The 20,002-nt window shown below is 44.8% G+C and overlaps 1 protein-coding gene across 6 annotated transcripts; it reads left to right on the forward strand.

The window, feature by feature from the left end:
- The first annotated feature begins 524 nt into the window (after positions 1–524).
- On the forward strand, positions 525–19,299 carry LOC112543143 (zinc finger protein 202-like). Of its 6 annotated transcripts, XM_088129471.1 has the most exons (7): positions 525–737; positions 2,913–3,517; positions 3,827–3,941; positions 4,069–4,136; positions 4,689–4,818; positions 5,684–6,982; positions 9,939–13,491. In XM_088129471.1, exons 2-7 carry the CDS (start codon positions 3,026–3,028, stop codon positions 10,088–10,090), a joined length of 2,256 nt encoding a protein of 751 aa, XP_087985597.1. In that variant the 5' UTR covers positions 525–737; positions 2,913–3,025; the 3' UTR covers positions 10,091–13,491. The 6 variants fall into 6 exon arrangements, with proteins under 6 accessions (XP_087985597.1, XP_087985598.1, XP_087985599.1 ...); XM_088129472.1 differs by lacking the exons at positions 525–737; positions 9,939–13,491 and adding an exon at positions 13,499–19,299 and having other exon boundaries at positions 2,918–3,517; XM_088129473.1 differs by lacking the exon at positions 525–737 and having other exon boundaries at positions 2,918–3,517; positions 9,935–10,069.
- The last annotated feature ends 703 nt before the right edge of the window (positions 19,300–20,002 follow it).

Here is a 20,002-nt window from a genome sequence, read left to right on the forward strand (position 1 = left end):
AAGTCATCCATAAGTGCAACCAATGCAATTCCCATCCTGTATCCCAGCCGGAAACAGATTGCCAAGGAGCCAAATCGTCGCCTTCCTCTAAGGCTCTCTGCAGTTGCAGAGCATCAGCCCTTTCAGGCAAGCCAGGTCAGGAATTGGACACCACAGAGCCTGTTGGAGCTCTGCGATGTTCTCGTGGGGCACAAGGACAGCAGCTTGAAAGCCTTTCAGAGTGTCCCACTGACCACTTTTACGGGATGCAGAATCAAGACAGGATTCTTTTTACTCTCTTAAGTAGGAAAAATGCTGAATTCCATTTCCTGTCTGCTGCTTTGCTCCACCAGCTTTGCAAGAGGTCCTGCATTGCACACAGCCTCCACCAGGGGGCTCGCTCTAGAAAGAGAGGGGAACACCATGCGCCTCAGCGTTGGGCCACTGGAGGGCGATAGCCACAGGTGGCTTCCCAGAGGTGGGTGGGAAATGCAGTGACATCACTACGTCTTGCCTCTCTAGGACGTCACACTCTCTCTCTTTAACCCTCTGAGCTTCGCAGGAGGTAAAAAGGCTGCAGGAAAGTCTTGCAGGGAAGAGATCCTGGGAGAGGGAGAGTTTGCATTGAAACTCTCCAGCAGGGAAGAAGAAAAGCCCTGCAAGGAAGGAGGTGCCCGAGGTTGTGCCTGCATTCTCACCACGCGCTGATGAGGCTGAAACAGGGCTGGATCCCCTGCAGTTCAACGCGTCTTAGGAGGGTGAGTGAAGCAGGAGATCCTCTTCAGCTTCCTTCCTTCACGCCCTGTGCTTTGGGTGAACTCGGCCCCTGCGGTTGGGGAACGTGTTTGGGCTTCGGGCATGTTGTCTGAACCCGCCTGGCTGTCCTGGTGTGACTTGGCTCTTAAAAGCCAACCCTGGAGAAAGCCTATCCCAACCCAGGGTCATTTCATTGGTATTTCATTTTATCTGAAGTGAACTTTGGTGGTTTGTTTCTTTGTTTTTTTTTATAATATTTTACTGAGATTTTGAAGATACATATTTAAAAGTTAGGAATGAAAAAGAAAGTTTGAAATACAAAATATTAGGAAAAGGAAAAGAAAAAGTGAGGTAAAGGAAAAGAAAAAGATAGGAAAAATAGATAACTTCCAGTCTATCTCTGGTTTTAGAAATAATATCATAAGTGCTAGTTTTTAATACATTAAATAGGAATAATTCTTTGTCTAAACATATCCCATTACGTTTATAATCTAATCTTCAAACCCCCATGTAAGCTTCACCCCACCTGCATTTTGCAAATAGTCCATCAAAGGTTTCCATTCTTTAAGGTAATAGTTGTTTGGGTTTTCTTTTGAGAAGCAAGTCAGTCTGTCATTTTCTGCCATTTCCGTCAGTTTTGACAACCATTCTTGTATTGTTGGTAGTGTCTGGGTTTTCCAGAATTGTGCATAAAGAAGTCTTGCTGCGGTAATCATGTATTGGGTGATTCTGATAAGATCTTTTCCTATTTGAAAGTCCATTATCCCCAGCAGGAATAATTCTGGTGTAAATCGAATCTGTATTTGTAGTATGCTCTGCATCAACGTTTGTACAAGTGGTTCCTCGGTTCATGAACTTAATTCGTTCCACGATTCTGGTCGTGAACCGAATCAAATTTCCCCATAAGGTTCAATGTAAATAAGGGTAATCCGTTCTGAACCGTATGTATTTTTTTTTAACCACAAAAATATGAAACAAAGTACAGTACAGTATGAAGAGAGACAACACTAACCTTGCTTGAGGCGACACCAAAAAGCTTCACAGCAAGTGTCTGTCTGCGACTGCGATCTCGCCTAGAGGAAGCCACGACCACGTGTCAGAGCAGGGAAGGTGGCCGCAGGTCGTGTTTGTCACCCGATGCGGAGTTTGCGAACGGAAGCAAAAGTTTGCGAATGCTGCTTTTCGCGAACCGAATTGTTCGTGAACAGAAGCGTTTGTGAACTGAGGTATTTCTGTATTTGAGTCCAAAATTTCTTTGCAATTTTACGTGTCCACCACATATGGTAAAACGACCCCTCTTGTTGGTTACATTTCCAACAAACGGTGGAAATTGTCCCATACATCTTTGATAGTCTTTGGGGTGTCATATACCATCGATACATCATTTTATAGAAATTTTCTTTCAAGGTATAGCATAAAGTAAATTTTAATCCTTTAGACCACATATTTTCCCATTGCTGCATATGTATATTATGACCAAAATTTTTTGCCCATTTAATGATACATTCTTTAACTTGCTCTTCAACCATTTCTTCTCTCAACAATAATTTCTACATTTTTGCTATTAAATGTTCATCTTTCACATAATTGGATTTCAAATTCCGATTTATTCTGTCCAAATCCAAATTCTTTTTTACTGATTTTAAATTTTTCTTTGTATTGCATATAGGAAAGCCATTGAAAGGTATATCCTTCTCAAACCAATTGTTCTTTTGATTTAATTTTGAGTTCTCCTTGTTCTTTTTCTAATAAGTCTAAGTATCTCATCCATTTATCTTTATCTATTGTTTCAGTTTTATAGAAAGCTTCTTGTGTAGAGGTCCACATAACTTTGGTGGTTTGTTAACCTGTTTTGGGTTTGGCATGTTGTGTGAATCCTGCTTGTAGGGAAACGTAGATATGGGTTTTTAAAAAGCCAGCCCTTCCTTCTGAGAAAAAGAAATAGAAAATGCTCCAAAATGCATTTATTGGGCATTCCAGGTCCTTGATGGAAGTCAATCCCATATTTTACAACACACACACAGAAACACACAAATAAACACAGGACCTATCTGATCAATGCCACTGCCATCCTATACCAGCTCAGAAAAATTGTGCCTTCCATGGGGATGAGTGTTGTTCAATGGTGAAATCCATCACTTTCTAATTCTTGAAATTTCTTTTCGTTTCCATCTCAGACACACAACCTGGAAGCCTTTTGTAGGTCCTTGTGTACAGACAAAATTCTCCCTTGGGCAAAGAGGGCTGAATGGCCTGCTGTGGTCATTCCTGCAGCTAGAGGAACAGTCCTATGAATGAAAAGGCATTTGGAGAGCCACAAGATTCCTCGGACCCCTTTGGAGTTGCGTTACAGCACAGAGAAAGAATGGAGACACAACCCTTAACCAGTGAGGGAACTGGAGAAGGCCCTTCCGCTGTCCAGCCTGGGAGCTGTGGGGAGATCTGGGCAAGAACTGGGCAGAAGGTCCTGGAGCAGGAAGCCAGCCATTCAGACGTTCAGCCCCAGAACTTCAGGAGCGTCCAATACCAGGAGTATGAGGGTCCCCGAGGACTTTGCAGCCGTCTCCACTACTTTTGTCGTCGATGGTTGAGACCAGAAAAGCACACAAAAGCGCAGATGCTGGACCTGGTTGTTCTGGAGCAGTTCTTGGCCCTTCTACCCCTGCAGATGGAGAGCTGGGTGCGGGAGTGTGGAGCAGAGACCAGCTCCCAGGCAGTGGCCCTGGCGGAAGGCTTCCTTCTGAGCCAGGCAGAGGAGCAGAAGGAGCAGGTCGAGGTGCAGGTGGGAGATCTTCATTTTTGGAGCCCAGAAGTGGTCTGAGCAGAATAAACAATGCATTTGAACTCCTGACCTCTCTTCAAGAGAGTTCTCTGGCATTCCTAATATGTGAAGATGTTTCATTGATGCTTGTGGAACATTCTTCAGTAATCCATTCTAAAAGATAGATTTGGGAGAGCCGTTCCTTTCTCACTTTCCAGCCTCACTGATGGACACTGGGGGCTTTGAAGTTGTGTTCAGAGAACAAGAATCCACTTCATGTTGTGTGATGTCTGTTAATTCTTCTTCTTTTCTCCTGCCTCCTATTTCAAGTCCTTCGCTGTGGACATCAGAGATCCTGAGGGAAGGAGGAATCCATCCAGTCCCCCTCAGGAGCTGTTTGTCAGGAGGATCTCTCAGGAAGATCCAAGTCAGGACACCTCAGGAGGTAATCGAAAGCCCTCCCATTCCCCAGAGAGATCCCAGCTGTCTCATCTTCTCTCTGTCTTCTCTTCTGAAGAATGCCTCCTCCTATTTTATTAATTCTGTACTTTAAAATTCTCTCTCCCTCACAGAAAAGACTCAAACGAAGTTGTCCGCTCTTTCTGGTAGAGCTGAAACAGTGGCTGAAATTCCAGCTCAGGTAAGAGGAGGAAATTTATCTATTAGATTTTTATTCTCCAATGCTTCAGGAAGTCAACCTGGTGTAGATAACACTCTCTCCTTCCATGTTTCCCCCTCTTTGGGCTTGGGTGTTTTCTTGTCCTTGAGCAACATGGAACGGGGAATGGAAGATTCAAGTTTCCCTCAGTCAACTTAGCCTCCTCTGAAGTCTGTGGTTGGGATACAAATTGGTTTGTAATTTCTCCCCTGAGATTCTTATTAGGAAATCTTTTTTTTAAACACCAGTACTTAACTCTCCTTCTGCTAATTACTCTTCCTACTATTAATTTATAATAACTAAGTTTTTTAAAAGTTCAAGACATGGGAATAATATTATTACACCCATAGCAACTGCTAAATATTTCTTCAGTCAAAAGCTTTTCGGTCTTTCCATTCTCTCACCTAAACCTTGGAATCCCGCCAAGCGTTGCCATTTAACTTAGTGCATATCTTTGCTTTGGGAATTTGTGGAGAATAGGACAGATCTTGCAAATCCTCCTGGGCCTGTTCTGTTGTTTTTTTCCTTGTTCAGGAGGGTTTTGTGTCCTTCGAGGAGGTGGCTGTGTATTTCTCCGAGGAGGAGTGGTCTGAGTTGGATCCTCACCAAAAAGTGCTGCATTGGGAAGTCATGCTGGAAAATTATCGCAACGTGGTCTCTCTGGGTAAGGGTTTGCTTCTCTCCCATCAGAGAGTTTGGGAAGACATTTTGTAGTTAGATGCCATCAGCTCTATCTTATTAAAAAAATAGCCAACCAGATGTCAACTCTTGGGAGGGAGAAGGAAAAGAACTGGCCTTCTCCTGCTCCAAGGAAGGAAGGACGTCAGTGGCTCTCTGCTTACATGTATTTCTTATCTGGTGAATTTTTCAATTTCTATTTAAAGGTATCAGTGAGAAACTCACTCCTTGGTTTCAGGAGATGCTCAACTCCATCACACTGATTTCAGGTTTTTGGGCCCAGATGCTTCCCTGTCCTCTGAACGATTCTCATTTATTCAGGCTGTTGTATTAATGACTTGTCTTCCTTTTGATTTCTATCCTGAACCTTGGGGTTGAGGGCAAAATGGTGCTGTTTTTCCATTGCAAACGTGCTGTTTAGGGTTCATAGAAGAGCTCTAGAATTTTTTTTCTCTGCAACCATGTGATTTTGTCATTTGAAAAATGAATAGCAAATGGAAGGTAGTTTGGGTAGGAAGAAAAGGATGAATTTCAAAATTGATTTAGTTCTCACTGGTCTTTCCTGTTATTGACCCCCCCTCCAATTAATGTTAGGTTTTCTCCTAATGCCTCCTTGGATGTTTCCCCAGATTCTTCCTGAACTCAACACTGACTCTGGGTAAGATTTGACTATATAAGGATAATTCTAAACAAACCGGATGCTGTAGATATTTTCAAAGCTATTATCGCTCATGAATATAGAAATTATCATTTCTATACCATGCCATTGTAAGGACGCAAACATGCAAATCCTACAGTTTGATCTTTTCCCCCAACCTTGCTATCATGTTCATTTCTCTTTTCCTTTGAAGGTGATCATGGCTATAAGAATAAAGACTCCAGTGAAAAAATCGAAGTGATCAGGCATGGAGGCAGAATGGACAAGGAACTACAGATGCAACTAGAAAGTCATGAGAGAAGCCAGTCAAATAGTTGGAATCAGGAAAACCCATCTTCCATGGATGCCGAGACGCAAGGCTTTCTTGCCCAACAAGGAAAAATAAAGAAAAAGTATATGGGAAAAAATGTAAGACTGTTAAAAGACAAATTAGTGGAAAATGAACACTCTCCAACCCAAACCAAAGGAGAAGATCATATATTCAGAGACAATGGAAAAAATCACAATTGGACTTTCACTCTTTCCTGTGAAAATGGGTCTCTTACATCTCATAAAAGGATCCACACAGTGGGAAAGCCATATAAATGTTTGAAATCTGGAAAGATTTTTAGAACAAGCCGTCAGGTTACCTCAAATGAAAGGATCCAAACAGGGGAGGAACCACATGAATGCATGGAGTGTGGAAAGAGCTTCAGGACAAGCAGTCAACTTATTGCCCATAAACGGATCCACACAGGGGAGAAGCCACATAAATGCATGGAGTGTGGAAAGAGCTTCAGTCGTCCTTATTCCCTTACTTCCCATAAAAGGATCCACACAGGGGAGAAGCCATATAAGTGCATGGAGTGTGGAAAGACCTTTATTACTAGCAGTCATCTTAATTCTCATAATAGGATTCACACAGGGGAGAAACCATATAAATGCATGGAGTGTGGAAAGAGCTTCAGTCATAGTTATTCCCTTACTTCCCATAAAAGGATCCACACAGGGGACAAACCATATAAATGCATGGACTGCGGAAAGACTTTTACTCAAAATGGTAAACTTACTTCCCATAAAAGGATCCACACAGGGGAGAAGCCATATAAATGCTTGGAGTGTGGAAAGAGCTTCAGTCATAGTTATTCCCTTACTTCCCATAAAAGGATCCACACAGGGGACAAACCATATAAATGCATGGACTGCGGAAAGACTTTTATTGAAAACGGTAAACTTACTTCCCATAAAAGAATCCACACAGGGGAGAAACCATATAAATGCATGGCATGTGGAAAGAGCTTCAGGATAAGCAGTCAAATTATTGCCCATAAGAGGATCCACACAGGGGAGAAGCCATATAAGTGCATGGCGTGTGAAAAGAGCTTCAGGACAAGCAGTCAACTTATTGCCCATAAGAGGATCCACATAGAGGAGAAACCATATAAGTGTGTGGAGCATGGAAAGAGCTTCAAGAGGAGCAATGACCTAATTTCCCATACACAGATCTGTTTGGGTGAGAATCCATGTAAATTCTAGATTTAATTATTTAAATCTATACATTTTCTATTTGTGTACACTGAACACTTTGCATTTGTATACCCTGAACTGGGAAAGGAAGATTTCTTTGAGTCTGACCCTCACAACTGGCAGCCCAAGGGAAATTAATTTATCAATGAAAATAAATAAAGTAGTTGCTTGAAGGAGAGATAAGAGATTATTTTTCAGGAGCCAGATACACAAAACATTCCTCTAGGAATTCTTGGAAAAGGTGATTAGCCAGGACTCCAAGAGAGAGGCTCTCTGGTGAAATTGGTTGCTTTCAAAGGGAACGTTCTGAGGTCAGGCGCCCCACTGAGCTGGGGTTTCCTGGGTTCCCTTACCTTTGTTGTTGTTAAGTCGTTAAGTTGTTCGTTTCCAACTCTTGGGGACCCCATGAACCATAACGCGCCAGGCCTTCCTATCCTTCACTGCCTCCTGGAGTTTGCTCAGTTTCATGCTCATTGCTTCAGTGATGCTATCTAACCATCTCATCCTCTGCCCTCTTCTTCTCCTTTTGCCTTCCATCTTTCCCAGCATCAGGGTCTTCTCCAAAGAGTCCTCTCTTTGCATTAGGTGACCAAAGTATGTGAGCTTGAGCTTCATTATCAATCCTTCCAATGAGCAGTCAGGGTTGATTTCCTTTAGGATTGACTGGTTTGACCTCCTAGCATTGACTGGTTTGACCTCCTAGCAGTCCAGGGGACTCTGAAGAGCCTTCTCCAGCACCACAGTTCAAAGGCATCAATTCTTCGGTGCTCAGCCTTCTTTATGGTCCAGCTCTCACAGCCATACATTGCTACTGGAAAAACCATAGCTTTGATTATGCGGATCTTTGTGGGCAAGGTGATGTCTCTGCTTTTTAATATGCTGTCCAGATTTGCCATAGCTTTCCTCCCCAGGAGCAAGCATCTTTTAATTTCATGGCTGCAGTCTCCGTCTGCGGTGATCTTGGAGCTCAAATAAAGAAGTCAGTTACTGCTTCCATTCCTACCCCTTCTATTTGCCAAGAGTTAATGGGTACAGATGCCATGATCTTAAGTTTTTTTAATGTTGAGTTTCAAGCCAGCTTTTGCACTTTCCTATTTCCCTTACCTGGTATGATCTAATTGGCATCTACATCACTTCAGAAAAGAAATCTTCCTACAATTTGATTAAGGCTTCAAGGAATGTTGGCCCTTCCTGCTACGTCTTTAGTTATTTAATTTTGGGCTCGGGTGGAGGATTCCTAATTCTTTCTGTTAGGTCTTAACCTTTTTAGGTGAGCCATTCTTACTATAATTTGATCCTATGACTTGATTGCTGATCAGATAAAGGATGGAAGCATGAGACAAATGGGAAGCTTTGACTTCCTGCTGAAATGAGGGGGGGGGGAGAATTGGATTTCCTTCTCACAATCCCTCCTTTTTCTTTTTGTGCAAAGCAAGAATATTTTATGCACAATCAGTTAGGGAATCTTGTAGCTATATATCATCCTGTGACTCGAATTCATATTTTTGGCCATTCTGCATCAAGATTAGGGATCCCTGCCTTGGGGAAAGGCTGTTGATCTTGCTTTGAGAACAGAAGAACATTCCCTACAACACCCCAAGCAGGAGGGTAAACCCTGAGCAAAACAGCAAACAAATATTCCTATTACCACCAAGCCCATAATTCCCAGAAATGTTGGCTTCAGCCCGGAAAAATTTGGTAACCAGGAGGTAAACCGTGAGAAATCAAAGCAGCCCTGACTAGCCAATGTTGTGAACCAAAGTTTTTAAATCCTGTATATTTCTCTCTCTCAATTTGGAATTATCAACCAAATTAAAACAGCACATGCCTTCAGGAGGGAGAAGGAAAATGGCTCAGGGGGCTGAATACAGGGCAGTCCACCCCTGGGGAGTCCTTGGGGCTCTCTGAGCTTGGTTGTTTTTGCAAACGTTTCTTGCTAGCACTGAAGAGGTTGCCTAGCCGGGTAACGAAACTTTTGCAAGAAGACAACCAAGCTCAGAGGACCCCAAGGACTCCACAGTTCAACCCTGAGCCTCACATATTCGCTTCTATTGGTCAGTCCACCCCTGCAAGCTTTCTCTTGCACTCAGCTTGCCCAGCCCTCCGCAGGATGCCCTGAGTTTCACTTGAGGGGCTTTACCTGCCCATCCTATGTACCGTAGACACATGGCCTAATTCAGGGTCATCTGGTGTATCCTCCTGAATTGACGGCTTACGTTGTTCTTGTTCCACCTTCAATGCTACTGCTTGGCTTGAAACCAGTTGGATGTTTGGTTGTTGAGATCCACTCTTCTTAAACCTTGGGCATCGTGCTCTAATATGGCCTCATTGTTTACACAGATAGCAGATAGGTGCTCCTGATGTAGAGTTACCAGACTCTCTATGATCTCGAACTCTGGTTCCTATTTGCCCTGATGAGCGTCGCTTCCATATCGGAGCTGACCGCTTCTGCTGTTGTTGTTCAGTCCTCAGTTGCTGTAAGTGCGAATACGGGTTGTTCCCTATAAACTCACTATACTCAGGATGTTTAGATCGTGCCTGGCGATTTAGTGCAGCAACGTCATCTAGCATCCCTGCAAGCATGCGTCTGTCTGTCTGTCCTTAGGTCTTTGAGCACGAGCAGATGTGCATGTTCTGGGGGAATGACTTGGAAGACTCGTTCTTTTACTATTAACTCTAACGGGTCATGAAAAGTGTGGGCGCTGACACTCTCCACCCATCTCATACACAACCTCTGCACTCGACTCACAAATGCGCTGTATGATTCTTCAGATCTTGGCTGAGCCTCTCGGTTGCTCTGTGGATGGCCCAGACTGCCTGAGTGCTAGCATTTTGAAATAATGGTAGTCCTTTGCTTGGGTTGGGGCCATCTGAGACAACCATTCAGCAACTTCCCCATGCACACAGCGCCTAAGTACTCCCATATATTCTATTTCAGGCAGCTGGTGATCCTGTGCCGTTGCTTCAAATAACGCAAAGAAAGCAGAGACATCCTCACCGGACCTCCACTCTGGAAACGTCAACTGTGCCCATCTATCTTGGGCGCTTTGGACAAGATGATTGTCAAGTCCACAAAATCCAAACCCCAATTTAGAAGAATTCTCGTGAAACCAGGCCCGTTCAGATAAATGCTCCTTTATTGGTTGGTACATGCAGCTTGAAGCAAAGCATTGCTAAAACTAAAGCCTGTGCAGATTTCTCTCTACTTATTCCCCCGCTTTACTACATTGGCGCCAAAACCCTTTCTCACAGAATGGTGGCCTTGTGCATTCGTCCCATTGATAACACGGTCCTTCCCAGCCTTCAGACTACCACCGGTTTTGTCTGCATTCAGGTCTTGCTGTAACTTTCCATATCAGTTTGAGCGCCTCTCCATCTCATAGCAATAACTCAAACACAACTTAAACTACCATTCCCCCCCCCGCCCCCAAGATACAAATGGCAGAATCAAATCAAGCAAATACCCATTGACTGCTATAACTTTTTAAAATAGCATTTGATCGATGCAGGTTCTGACATGCTGCCCCCTCAAAAAAGGTCTTTCTTCACCTCGTGGATGTGGAAGCTTAGAAAATAATAGGTTAAGGTTATATATATATATTACATATATATTACATTGTTTTCAGTATTTTACTAAGGTTTGTCTGGATATTTTTTATAAAATTCTGAGAGCAAGTCAGGTGCCTTTACATGTTTCTTTTAAACCCATTCAACAAAAGATTTAGGGAAATATTTCCAATGCACTAAATACTGAATATCCCCTCTAAGTTTTCTAGAGTCCAATATTTCCTTGACCTCAAAGTGCTGTTCTCCTTCAATCAAAATTGGGTTTGGGTTAGACACTGCTGGTCTCCACTTTTCAGATTCCTTATATGGTTTCAAAAGATCACTGTGAAAAACAGAGTTAATTTTTCTTAGAGTTTTTGGGAGCTTTAAACGTACTGAAACAGGATTTATAACTTTCTCCATGTCAAAAGGCCCTACATATTTGTATCCAAGTTTTTTACATGTTTGATATGATTTTAGATTCTTGTAGATAACCAGACTTTGTCCCCCACTTTCCAAGGTTCATGTGGGGCTCTCTTTTTATCTGCTTGTTTTTTATACCTTTCTCTTGCTTTTTAAAATAGCATTTGATTGATGCAGGTTCTGACAATGATTTTGTAAGATGTTAATCTGTTGTCCATTTTGACCCAATAATTGAGTCAGGAACATGACAGTCCACCCCTGGGGAGACCTTGGGCTTCTCTGAGCTTGGTTGTTTTCTTGCAAAAGTCTCTTGCTAGTGAAGGGCATTGTTTTAATACATAATTTTATACTCTCTATATATTTCACATAATGTATAACATACATTTAATAGTGCACTCTATCTCACATTATGTTTAAAAATTTAACTTGCAACTTGCTTTTTGCTTTTTAAAGAGCACAGCATTTTCCCCCAGCCCATTTAGTTCTTTCACCCAGAAACAGCTATCCGTTAGATGCCTGACTGCTTTTGAACAAACAAGCTGTAAATTAGCTTGGTACCAGGTAGAGAAGGTTGCCAAGAGAGAGACCCTGAATTCCAAAGAGGAACAAAGAAGAGATAAGGACTGACATGGGGTGTTTCCTTGGTAACCAGAAGAAAAAAGTTAAACTTAGATTCACCTCTTTAGGACCCACCTTTACCCCTCCCCTAGACCATCCCAGAAATCCCTTGTATGGGCAGGAGAGGATGCACGATCTGATTTGAATTTTTTTACACCTGTACCTTTCTATAAAGCCTCTGATGTTTGCTTTGCAAGCTGTGGCTTCAATCAACATTCCTTGCCACGGTGTTGATTGAGCTCACCCAGTTTTGTATTGGCCCAATAAACATCTGTTAGCTTTTGCAGAAGTCTCTTCTCAAGTTTTTGTTTGGCTCTCTGAAACTTGGGTAGCAAAGAGTGCCTTACAAAATAAAAAGGGAGGCCAGATTGGGGTTCTAGCCGGTGGTAAAGAGATTCCTAGAATGGGGACTGATTCGGCCCATTTCTTCCCCATGGAATACTCCAGTTCTGCCAGTCAAAAAGGTGGATGGCTCTTTTGGATTTGTGCTGGATCTAAGGGGGGTGAATAAAAGTACCATCACCCTATACGCAGCTGTCCCAAACCCTTGCACCTTATTGTTGTTGTTTAGTCGTTAAGTCGTGTCCGACTCTCCGTGACCCCATGAACCATACTGCGCCAGGCCTTCCGGTCCTTCACTGCCTCCCTGAGTTTGCTCAGTTTCATGCTCATTGCTTCAGTGATGCTATCTAACCATCTCATCCTCTGCCGTCCTCTTCTCCTTTTGCCTTCAGTCTTTCCCAGCATCAGGGTCTTTTCCAAAGACTCCTCTCTTCACATTAGGTGACCAAAGTATCTGAGCTTGAGCTTCATTATCGATCCTTCCAATGAGCAATCAGGGTTGATTTCCTTTAAGATTGACTGGTTTGACCTCCTAGCAGTCCAGGGGACTCTCAAGAGTCTTCTCCAGCACCACAGTTCAAAGGCATCAATTCTTCGGCGCTCCGCCTTCTTTATGGTCCAGCTCTCACAGCCATACATTACTACTAGAAAAACCATAGCTTTGACTATGCGGATCTTTGTCGGCAAGGTGACGTCTCTGCTTTTTAATATGCTATCTAGGCTTGCCATGGCTTTCCTCCCAAGGAGCAAGCGTCTTTTAATTTCATGGCTGCAGTCTCCGTCTGCGGTGATCTTGGAGCCCAAATAAATGAAGTCTGTTACTGCTTCCATTTCTACCCCTTCGATTTGCCAGGAATTGATGGGTCCAGATGCCATGATCTTAGTTTTTTTAATGTTGAGTTTCAAACCAGCTTTCGCACTCTCCTCTTTCACCCTCATCAAGAGGCTCTTTAGTTCTTCTTCACTTTCTGCCATTAGGGTGGTATCATCTGCATATCTGAGGTTGTTGATGATTCTCCCTGCAATCTTAATTCCGGCTTGTGATTCTTCCAGCCTGGCATTTCTCATGATGTACTCTGCATATAGGTTAAATAAGCAGGGTGACAGTATACAGCCTTGTTGTACACCTTTCCCTATTTTGAACCAATCAGTTGTTCCGTGACTGGTTCTAACTGTTGCTTCTTGGCCTGCATACAGATTTCTCAGGAGACAGGTAAGGTGGTCTGGTACTCCCATCTCTTTAAGAATTTGCCACAGTTTGTTGTGATCCACACAATCAAAGGCTTTTGCATAGTCAATGAAGCAGAAGTAGATATTTTTCTGGAACTCTCGTGCTTTCTCCATGATCCAGCGAATGTTGGCGATTTGATCTCTAGTTCCTCTGCCTCTTCGAAACCCAGCTTGTTCATCCGGTAGTTCTCGGTTCATGTATTGCACCTTATTAGGCCAGATAAATCCCTTGGATGCATAATTTATTGGTTTGGACCTGAAGGGTGTATTACCTGGGCAGAAGAGTCTCAGCCATGTGCGACAACTCGCTGGGGTTGTGAATTCCCTTTCTCGTGATATGCAGGAGAACAAACCTTTCGGCTTGGACCACCCATTATACCCCTTTGAACCAGGAGACTGGGTGCTGGTGAAGGCGTGGAAGCTGAACTCCCCACTCCAGGAGAAGTGGAAAGGCCCGTTCCAGGTCCTGATAACCATGCACACCGCCCTGAAGGTGGAGGGCTTGTCCTCGTGGACCCATCATTCCCAAGTGAAGAGGTGCCCAGCCGCAGAGGTGCTGGAGCAGTGGACTGTGACTCCAAAAGCGCCGGACGGACAGGACCTGGATTTGGGACTAAAGCTTCTTTTCAAGAAGAAGAGAGCCTGAGGAGTGTGTGGGAGGGGCAGTGTCCCCTATAATCCAAACCAAGTGTGTTATCACTGAGTCTTGAGAAGACTGTTAGCATGGAGAGTGGGAGGACAGAATCCAGCCTCACCCCCTTTGAATATTGCCTGTTCTATAACTCGAAACTGTCCTGGGAAAGAAGAAGGATTCAACTGTTGAGAGAGCAAGGGCTGTGGGACTGAGGAATGTTGTGGGAGGAGTGGGGAGCAGTGGGACCACTGATGTTTGCCTTAGTGGGGGCGACTGGAACCATCATAGCCTGTGTATTTGGACGCCAATTCTTTTGTGGGCAGCCGGTGCCGGAAAAAGAGAAGGTGGAATTGCAAACTAGGAGTGTGGGGGCGTCAAGGTCACCTTGGCGTTTGTTGTGTTTGCCCTACTACCATTCGGCGTCCCTGGGAAACTTGGTTTGGGAAGGATGGGAGGATGAAAGAGAAAAATCGTAAAGTGGGTTCTCATCTTCTGGGGAATTGTTTTAATGGTGAATGTGGGGAATGCTGGGGATCTTGAGTGTTGTGGGAGAAATGTAAAGATAAAGGTCCCTGGGATGTTTGGAGTCGGGCATCGGTACCTCACCACTGAGCCCATCTATCAGGATGTACCTGTGAGCTACTATGGTCCATTGATGGTGCAAGGGACTTGCAGGGGGCAAGCTGTGTACAGTAGTATCTCGGGATACGAACGCCTCTGCTTACGAATTTTTCGGGTTACAACCAGCTCCGGCCCCAAAAATTTACCTCGATTTGCGAACCACCTCGAGTTACGAACCGGATCCGCGGCCATTTTCCCTCCCGTGACACGTGGTCCGCAGCCATTTTCCACATGACACGTGGTCCGCGGCCATTTTTCCGCCCCTGACATGTGGTCCGCGGCCATTTTTCCGCCCCTGACACGTGGTCTGCGGCCATTTTTCCGCCCCTGACTCTCCCTCCAAGCAATAGCTGCCTCCCTGTCCTCCACGCCAGAACGGATTAACGGTAATTACATTGAACCTTATGGGGAAATTTCCTTCGGGATGCAACCAATTCGGGGTGCGACCAAAGTCATGGAACGGATTAAATTCGTATACCACTGTACTAAGTCTCCCTGAAAAAGCAATGGGAAGTGGAGCAGGCTGGGTCCAAAATATGCATACCAAGGCGAACAAATTTAAAACTGAGGAGGAGATGCGCTTTCACAAGCGGTTCAATCAGGCCCCAGAGCTTAAAGAGTCACTGGCCAAATTTATACCAACAGCCCGACCTCACTTTAAGCTTAAGCAGCCGCCACGGCAAGACTTCATGCGGCAGCTAAGGGACGGGGATGACTTAACAAAAACCCTGACAATAACTCAGGACCTGTTGAACCAGAGCACCCCTGAGCTGGCACAGCACTGTTGGCTTTCTATGCCAAGGTCCTCCTCCTCTCATCAGGCAATTCCAGTTGCCCCAGTGGCATGGGTTCAGAACCACGGCGAAGTTGGCTTCTAAGGCCAGCGATGGCTATGAGAACCAACACGCCAATGCAAAGTTGTATAGGGACCTACATGACAAGATGAAGAAGCTGGGCTTGAGTGCCCTGCCCATTCTTGGTCCAGTGGCTGTCAGGGTGCCCCTGCTGAGACAAGCCTCTCTGTGTGTGCGAAGAGAGCAAGTAGGAAAAGGAAATGGGAGTGGCCATAAATGCCTCACTGGGACATGAGGAACTCCAAGTAAACCAAGATCTTGCATCTTCTGCAGAGAAATCATATAAGAAGAGGTTCTCTTCTCCACCCGACCACAGGTGAACATAACGGAGGGTGCTGAGAGGGTGGTGAAGGGAATCTGTGCAGGAAAACCCACAGTAATGGGACCCCGGTTTTCTCCTTGGCTAAAGTCCGATCAAAAGGCGGGAGCAGATTGTGCCCCACTCCCTAGAGGAAACAAAAGCTCAGGTTACTTCTTGGACACAGATCCCTGTGGTTGTGGAGATAGCGCAGGAGCAGAAGAGGCCACCGCTCCAGCCCGTGACCGGGATGTTCCTGGCTGGGACATTAAGTGCCTGGTCTGGTGAACAGGGTCTGAAACATGCCTTCTCCATGGACATGGGGGTCTTCTTTCTGTGTGGGGGAAATGCTTACCATCCAATTGGACAGGAACCTGCACCTTGGTCCATCTCGTGCCCCGGATAGGGGTCATCCCAGAGGGCGGACCACTACCTGTTCCTCTCCTGGGACATGTACAAAAGAGGGCGCCCATACTAATTCCTTTGCTGGTGGCACTCGGAATTGGAGCTGGGGTGGGAACCGGAGTAGGGGGAATAGCCCGCTCCACAATTAAGTTCCAGGAGCTGTCACAGGAGTTTCAAGAGAGCCTGGAGAAAATAGCTGATAGCCTGGTGGAGATCCAGGACCAGTTGGACTCTTTCGCAGCGGTGGTGCTGCAGAACAGGAGGGAGCTAGACCTACTGACAGCCGAAAGGGGGGGGGGCTATGCCTGTTCTTGGGAGAGGAGTGTTGCTTCTATATGAATAAATCAGGCTTGGTTCGGGAAGCAGCCAGAGAGCTTCAAGAAAGGGCATCCCAAATAAGACAAAGGGTGACTGGCTTAGATCAATGGTTCTCGTGGCTCCCAGGAACAGCATGGGTGAAACAGATGCTCTTCCTGCTGTTGTGTGGAAAAGCGGGCTTGGTGTTCCTCCCTTGCATGATCCCCCTGGTAAAGCAATTGGTGGCTAAGTTGATAAAGGAGATGGGGTAGAAAAGGAACTGATAATATTTGAATTAGGTGGACCTATGGGGAGTGAAACTCCCCTAGGTCCAAAGGGGGGAATGAGGGGTCAGCATGAGGGGGGGTAGCCCTGATGCAGGTTCATATATAGAATCGAGACCATATCAACACCATTTTGAAGAAGATATGGCCAACCACCCACGGTTGGGACAGCTGGTAAGGACAGGGTTAACATGCTGAAGCTCTCGAGGACCCACTACCTGGGAAAACAGGATGTGTGAAGCTTAGCTATAGGCTTATCGCAGCTTGCACCCATATAGAAGGGGGAAGGATGCAGACAGTTTAACTGCAGACTGTAGGAACTATAGGAACATAGTGACCTTCGAGATGACACGTGAATAGGAGTCCCAAATATGGATAATTGTAAATAGGGGCAAGGGGCTTTGGAATAGAGTAGTGGGAGATGTAAACAGGGGCGGAGATCCACGTGAGTAGTGTAGGCGCTCCGAATAGGTTATAAGCTCCATAGGGTCTGACCAATGAGGAACGGGAGGCGGGGGAATTGGGAAGTATAAGAATTGTAAGCAAACTGTGTTCGGGGCTCTGGCCGCCTTTCACGCTGGAGTCCTTTTGTTCTGGTACCTTAATAAAAGCGACGCTTTATTCTGCCCCTAGTGTTTGGATGTCTTTTGGCTTCAGCACCAAGCTCAGGCCCGTTTTGGGGTGCAACAGTAGGGATCCTTGAGTCTTGTTGGGATGAATTCCCTGATCACGCAGTGGAAGATGAAGCTGCTAGGCCGATTCTTACTGCCACAGGGAAGACAAAACATGGGAGGTCAGCATAATTGTAGAAATGCATCCCCAGATAGCAGGCCCTTGTGCAGTGAAAGGGTGTGGGTGAATGCAAGCAGCCCTGAGGCAAAACCTGGACTACTCATCATATTTCTAGTCAGATTAAGACATTATTACATACTTCAACTACTAAGGACTTTAATACCTTCTCCTTCCTAATAATTTCCTAGAATGAGATCTTGAAAAGCTGGACAGAAGGAATCTGCACTGACATAGGAATGTATAGAGTGCCTCGATTGCTTCCAGAGCCAAAAGTTCTTAAAAAGATTTTGTTTTGTTTTCAGATAGACCATACCAGTCCATGGAGGCTCTATCAAATATTGTCCTAAACATCGTTTCCTTTTGTTCATAATATCCATATTGAGGGAGAAACATGAAACCTCGTAAACCTCTCCTCATAACCCCTTTAGTTTAAAAGTAAAACACAGGAAGACCCCCTTGAGGGCCACTGCTGGATTCTTGTTGCAAAGCAGAGAAGGAGTTTGCTGATCAAAGTGGAAATGCAAAGCAGTCCTGGGGGCAGCCCAGCAATTAAGCAAGAGGGCAAAAATGTAGCTCCCTCCCCCTTCTCTGAGCTTTGCTCCTCTGAGGTTGGGGAGGTCTTCTTGAGAGAAGTGACCACTTTTTCCTAACAGTAGCAGCTGGCAGAAAATAAATTTGCAACCTTTGAAATGGAGATCTTTATCCTAAAAAAGAAACACTTAAATTGCCCACTTTCTGCAATCACCTTTTTTACATTAGAGGGGAAGCAAGCTCCCCCCCCCCCCCCCCCAGAGCTTCAGGTCTGATAGACTGGAAGGAAAATATATCTTTTGAAAAACAGGATCAATATCAGAGATTACATGATTGGTTACATAGTTGAGCATGCACACTTAATAACCAACATCCCATAATAACATTACACATTTTCAACGCATAGGTGTGATGGTGTCCATGACAACTTGTGGTTTTCTGCATCTGAGACACCTGGTGGCCTTCGAACATTTGTTATTTTAAGTCTTGTCTGGTTTTATATCTGTCTTTTCCTGCTTTAAGTTCCTTGACATGTCCTGTGACGGAATGCGAGTCTAATGGTGCATCCTTGACATGTTCTGGTGGGGAGTGCGAGCCTGATAGCTTATGACCCCAGCCTGACTCCCATTTCATTAATTAACTCCCCTTTTGCTGATATCACCACCTGGAGATCAGCCTCAGACAGAATCGCCAGTGATGGGAATAGACATTGGGACTGAATTTGATAGTGGACCTGAGTATGTGGAAGTTGAACCTGCATATGAAGACATGGGTGGGGGGCTGGCATATGAGGATGTGTGCATCTGTGATAGAAACTGCACTCAGTGTTCTTCTCAAAAGTGACGTATTCCTTCCCAATGACATTCTGGTCAAGAGTGATGTATCCCTTGCTTGTTTTTGTAGTCTTTAAGCTTTAAATATAGCTATACTATTTTAATGCATTCATTGTATCCTTGAAGATAAGAATGGTTGTATGATTTGTGAATTCCTTGATCCTATAGCAGAGATGGGAGAGACCAGGTGTGGTCAGTCTGATAAGGGGCCATGGCTCGGGCAATTGATAGGACAGACAAGATCCATAAGGCTGTAATGTTATTATCTTGATAGAGAGTTGGGGGTAAGATAAGTTTAAGATGAATAATGAGTAATAATTAATGTATAGCCGGAAGGATGTCCATCTTTGGTTGAAGTCACCGTGACCTGGTGAAACAGATGTTTGTAAGAAGTTAACCGGTTCTTTGTTTAAACTGTCACATGGATCCTGTGAAGAAAAAGTATATAAGCCATGTAAAATCTGTAATCAATACTCCCTCCTTTCACTGGGAGTCTCCAGTTTGTTTAGAGCTCTAAAATAAAGTGGATAAAAAGTCTGATCTTCATCTTGGTCTTCTGTTCACCTCGCACCAAGTCCCGAACCTGGTAATTAGGGTCAATTGGCTGGACCCAAACACCAGTAAACAGACGTCCACCTTCATCTTCCCCACTCCCAACACACTAACCCCTCACAAACCCTCTTACGACATACAATGTGCTTTTCTTTGCCTGTCTACGTGCATCTTCTGCTGCTTTTCAAAAGACCACCTCGCCCCTTCGTGCTCCATCTTCTGCAGCCTCGCCCAGCCCTTCTGCCTTCACTGAGACCCACTCCCAGCAATTCAAAGCAGTCCACACAGACTTCCGTCTTCCTCTAATGAAGGTTGCCACTTCCTGACCACTGGAGCTGTCCTGGGCCTTTCCTCTCCTCTGACCCAGAGCTCCATTAAAAGGCCCAGAATCTCAGATCTGTTGGAGGGCGGGAACACGGTTAGCTTTCCTACCCCCACACCACCCCAATGGCTCAAGTATGTATGGATTTGTTTCACGAAGTAAATTGGCTTTCCAAACCAGAAGGAGCAGGTTGAGTTACAGGTGGGAGACCTTCATTTTGGGAGCCCAGAAGGGGTCTGAAGGGAATAAACAATCTGCTTGAATTGTTAACCCCTCCTGATTAGAGCTCTCTGGCATTCGTAGTAGGTGGAGATGTTTCACTAATTCTTGTAGGACATTGTTCTGTTATCCATTCTAGAAGATAGATTTGGGACAGCCGTTCCCTTCTCACTTTCCAGCCTCACCCCTGGACATTGGGGGCTTT

This window comes from Python bivittatus, unplaced genomic scaffold (genome assembly GCF_059951505.1).
Source record: "Python bivittatus isolate LINGU-HERP-01145 unplaced genomic scaffold, Pbiv_v1 ctg000810_np1212, whole genome shotgun sequence".
Lineage (NCBI taxonomy): Eukaryota > Metazoa > Chordata > Lepidosauria > Squamata > Pythonidae > Python > Python bivittatus.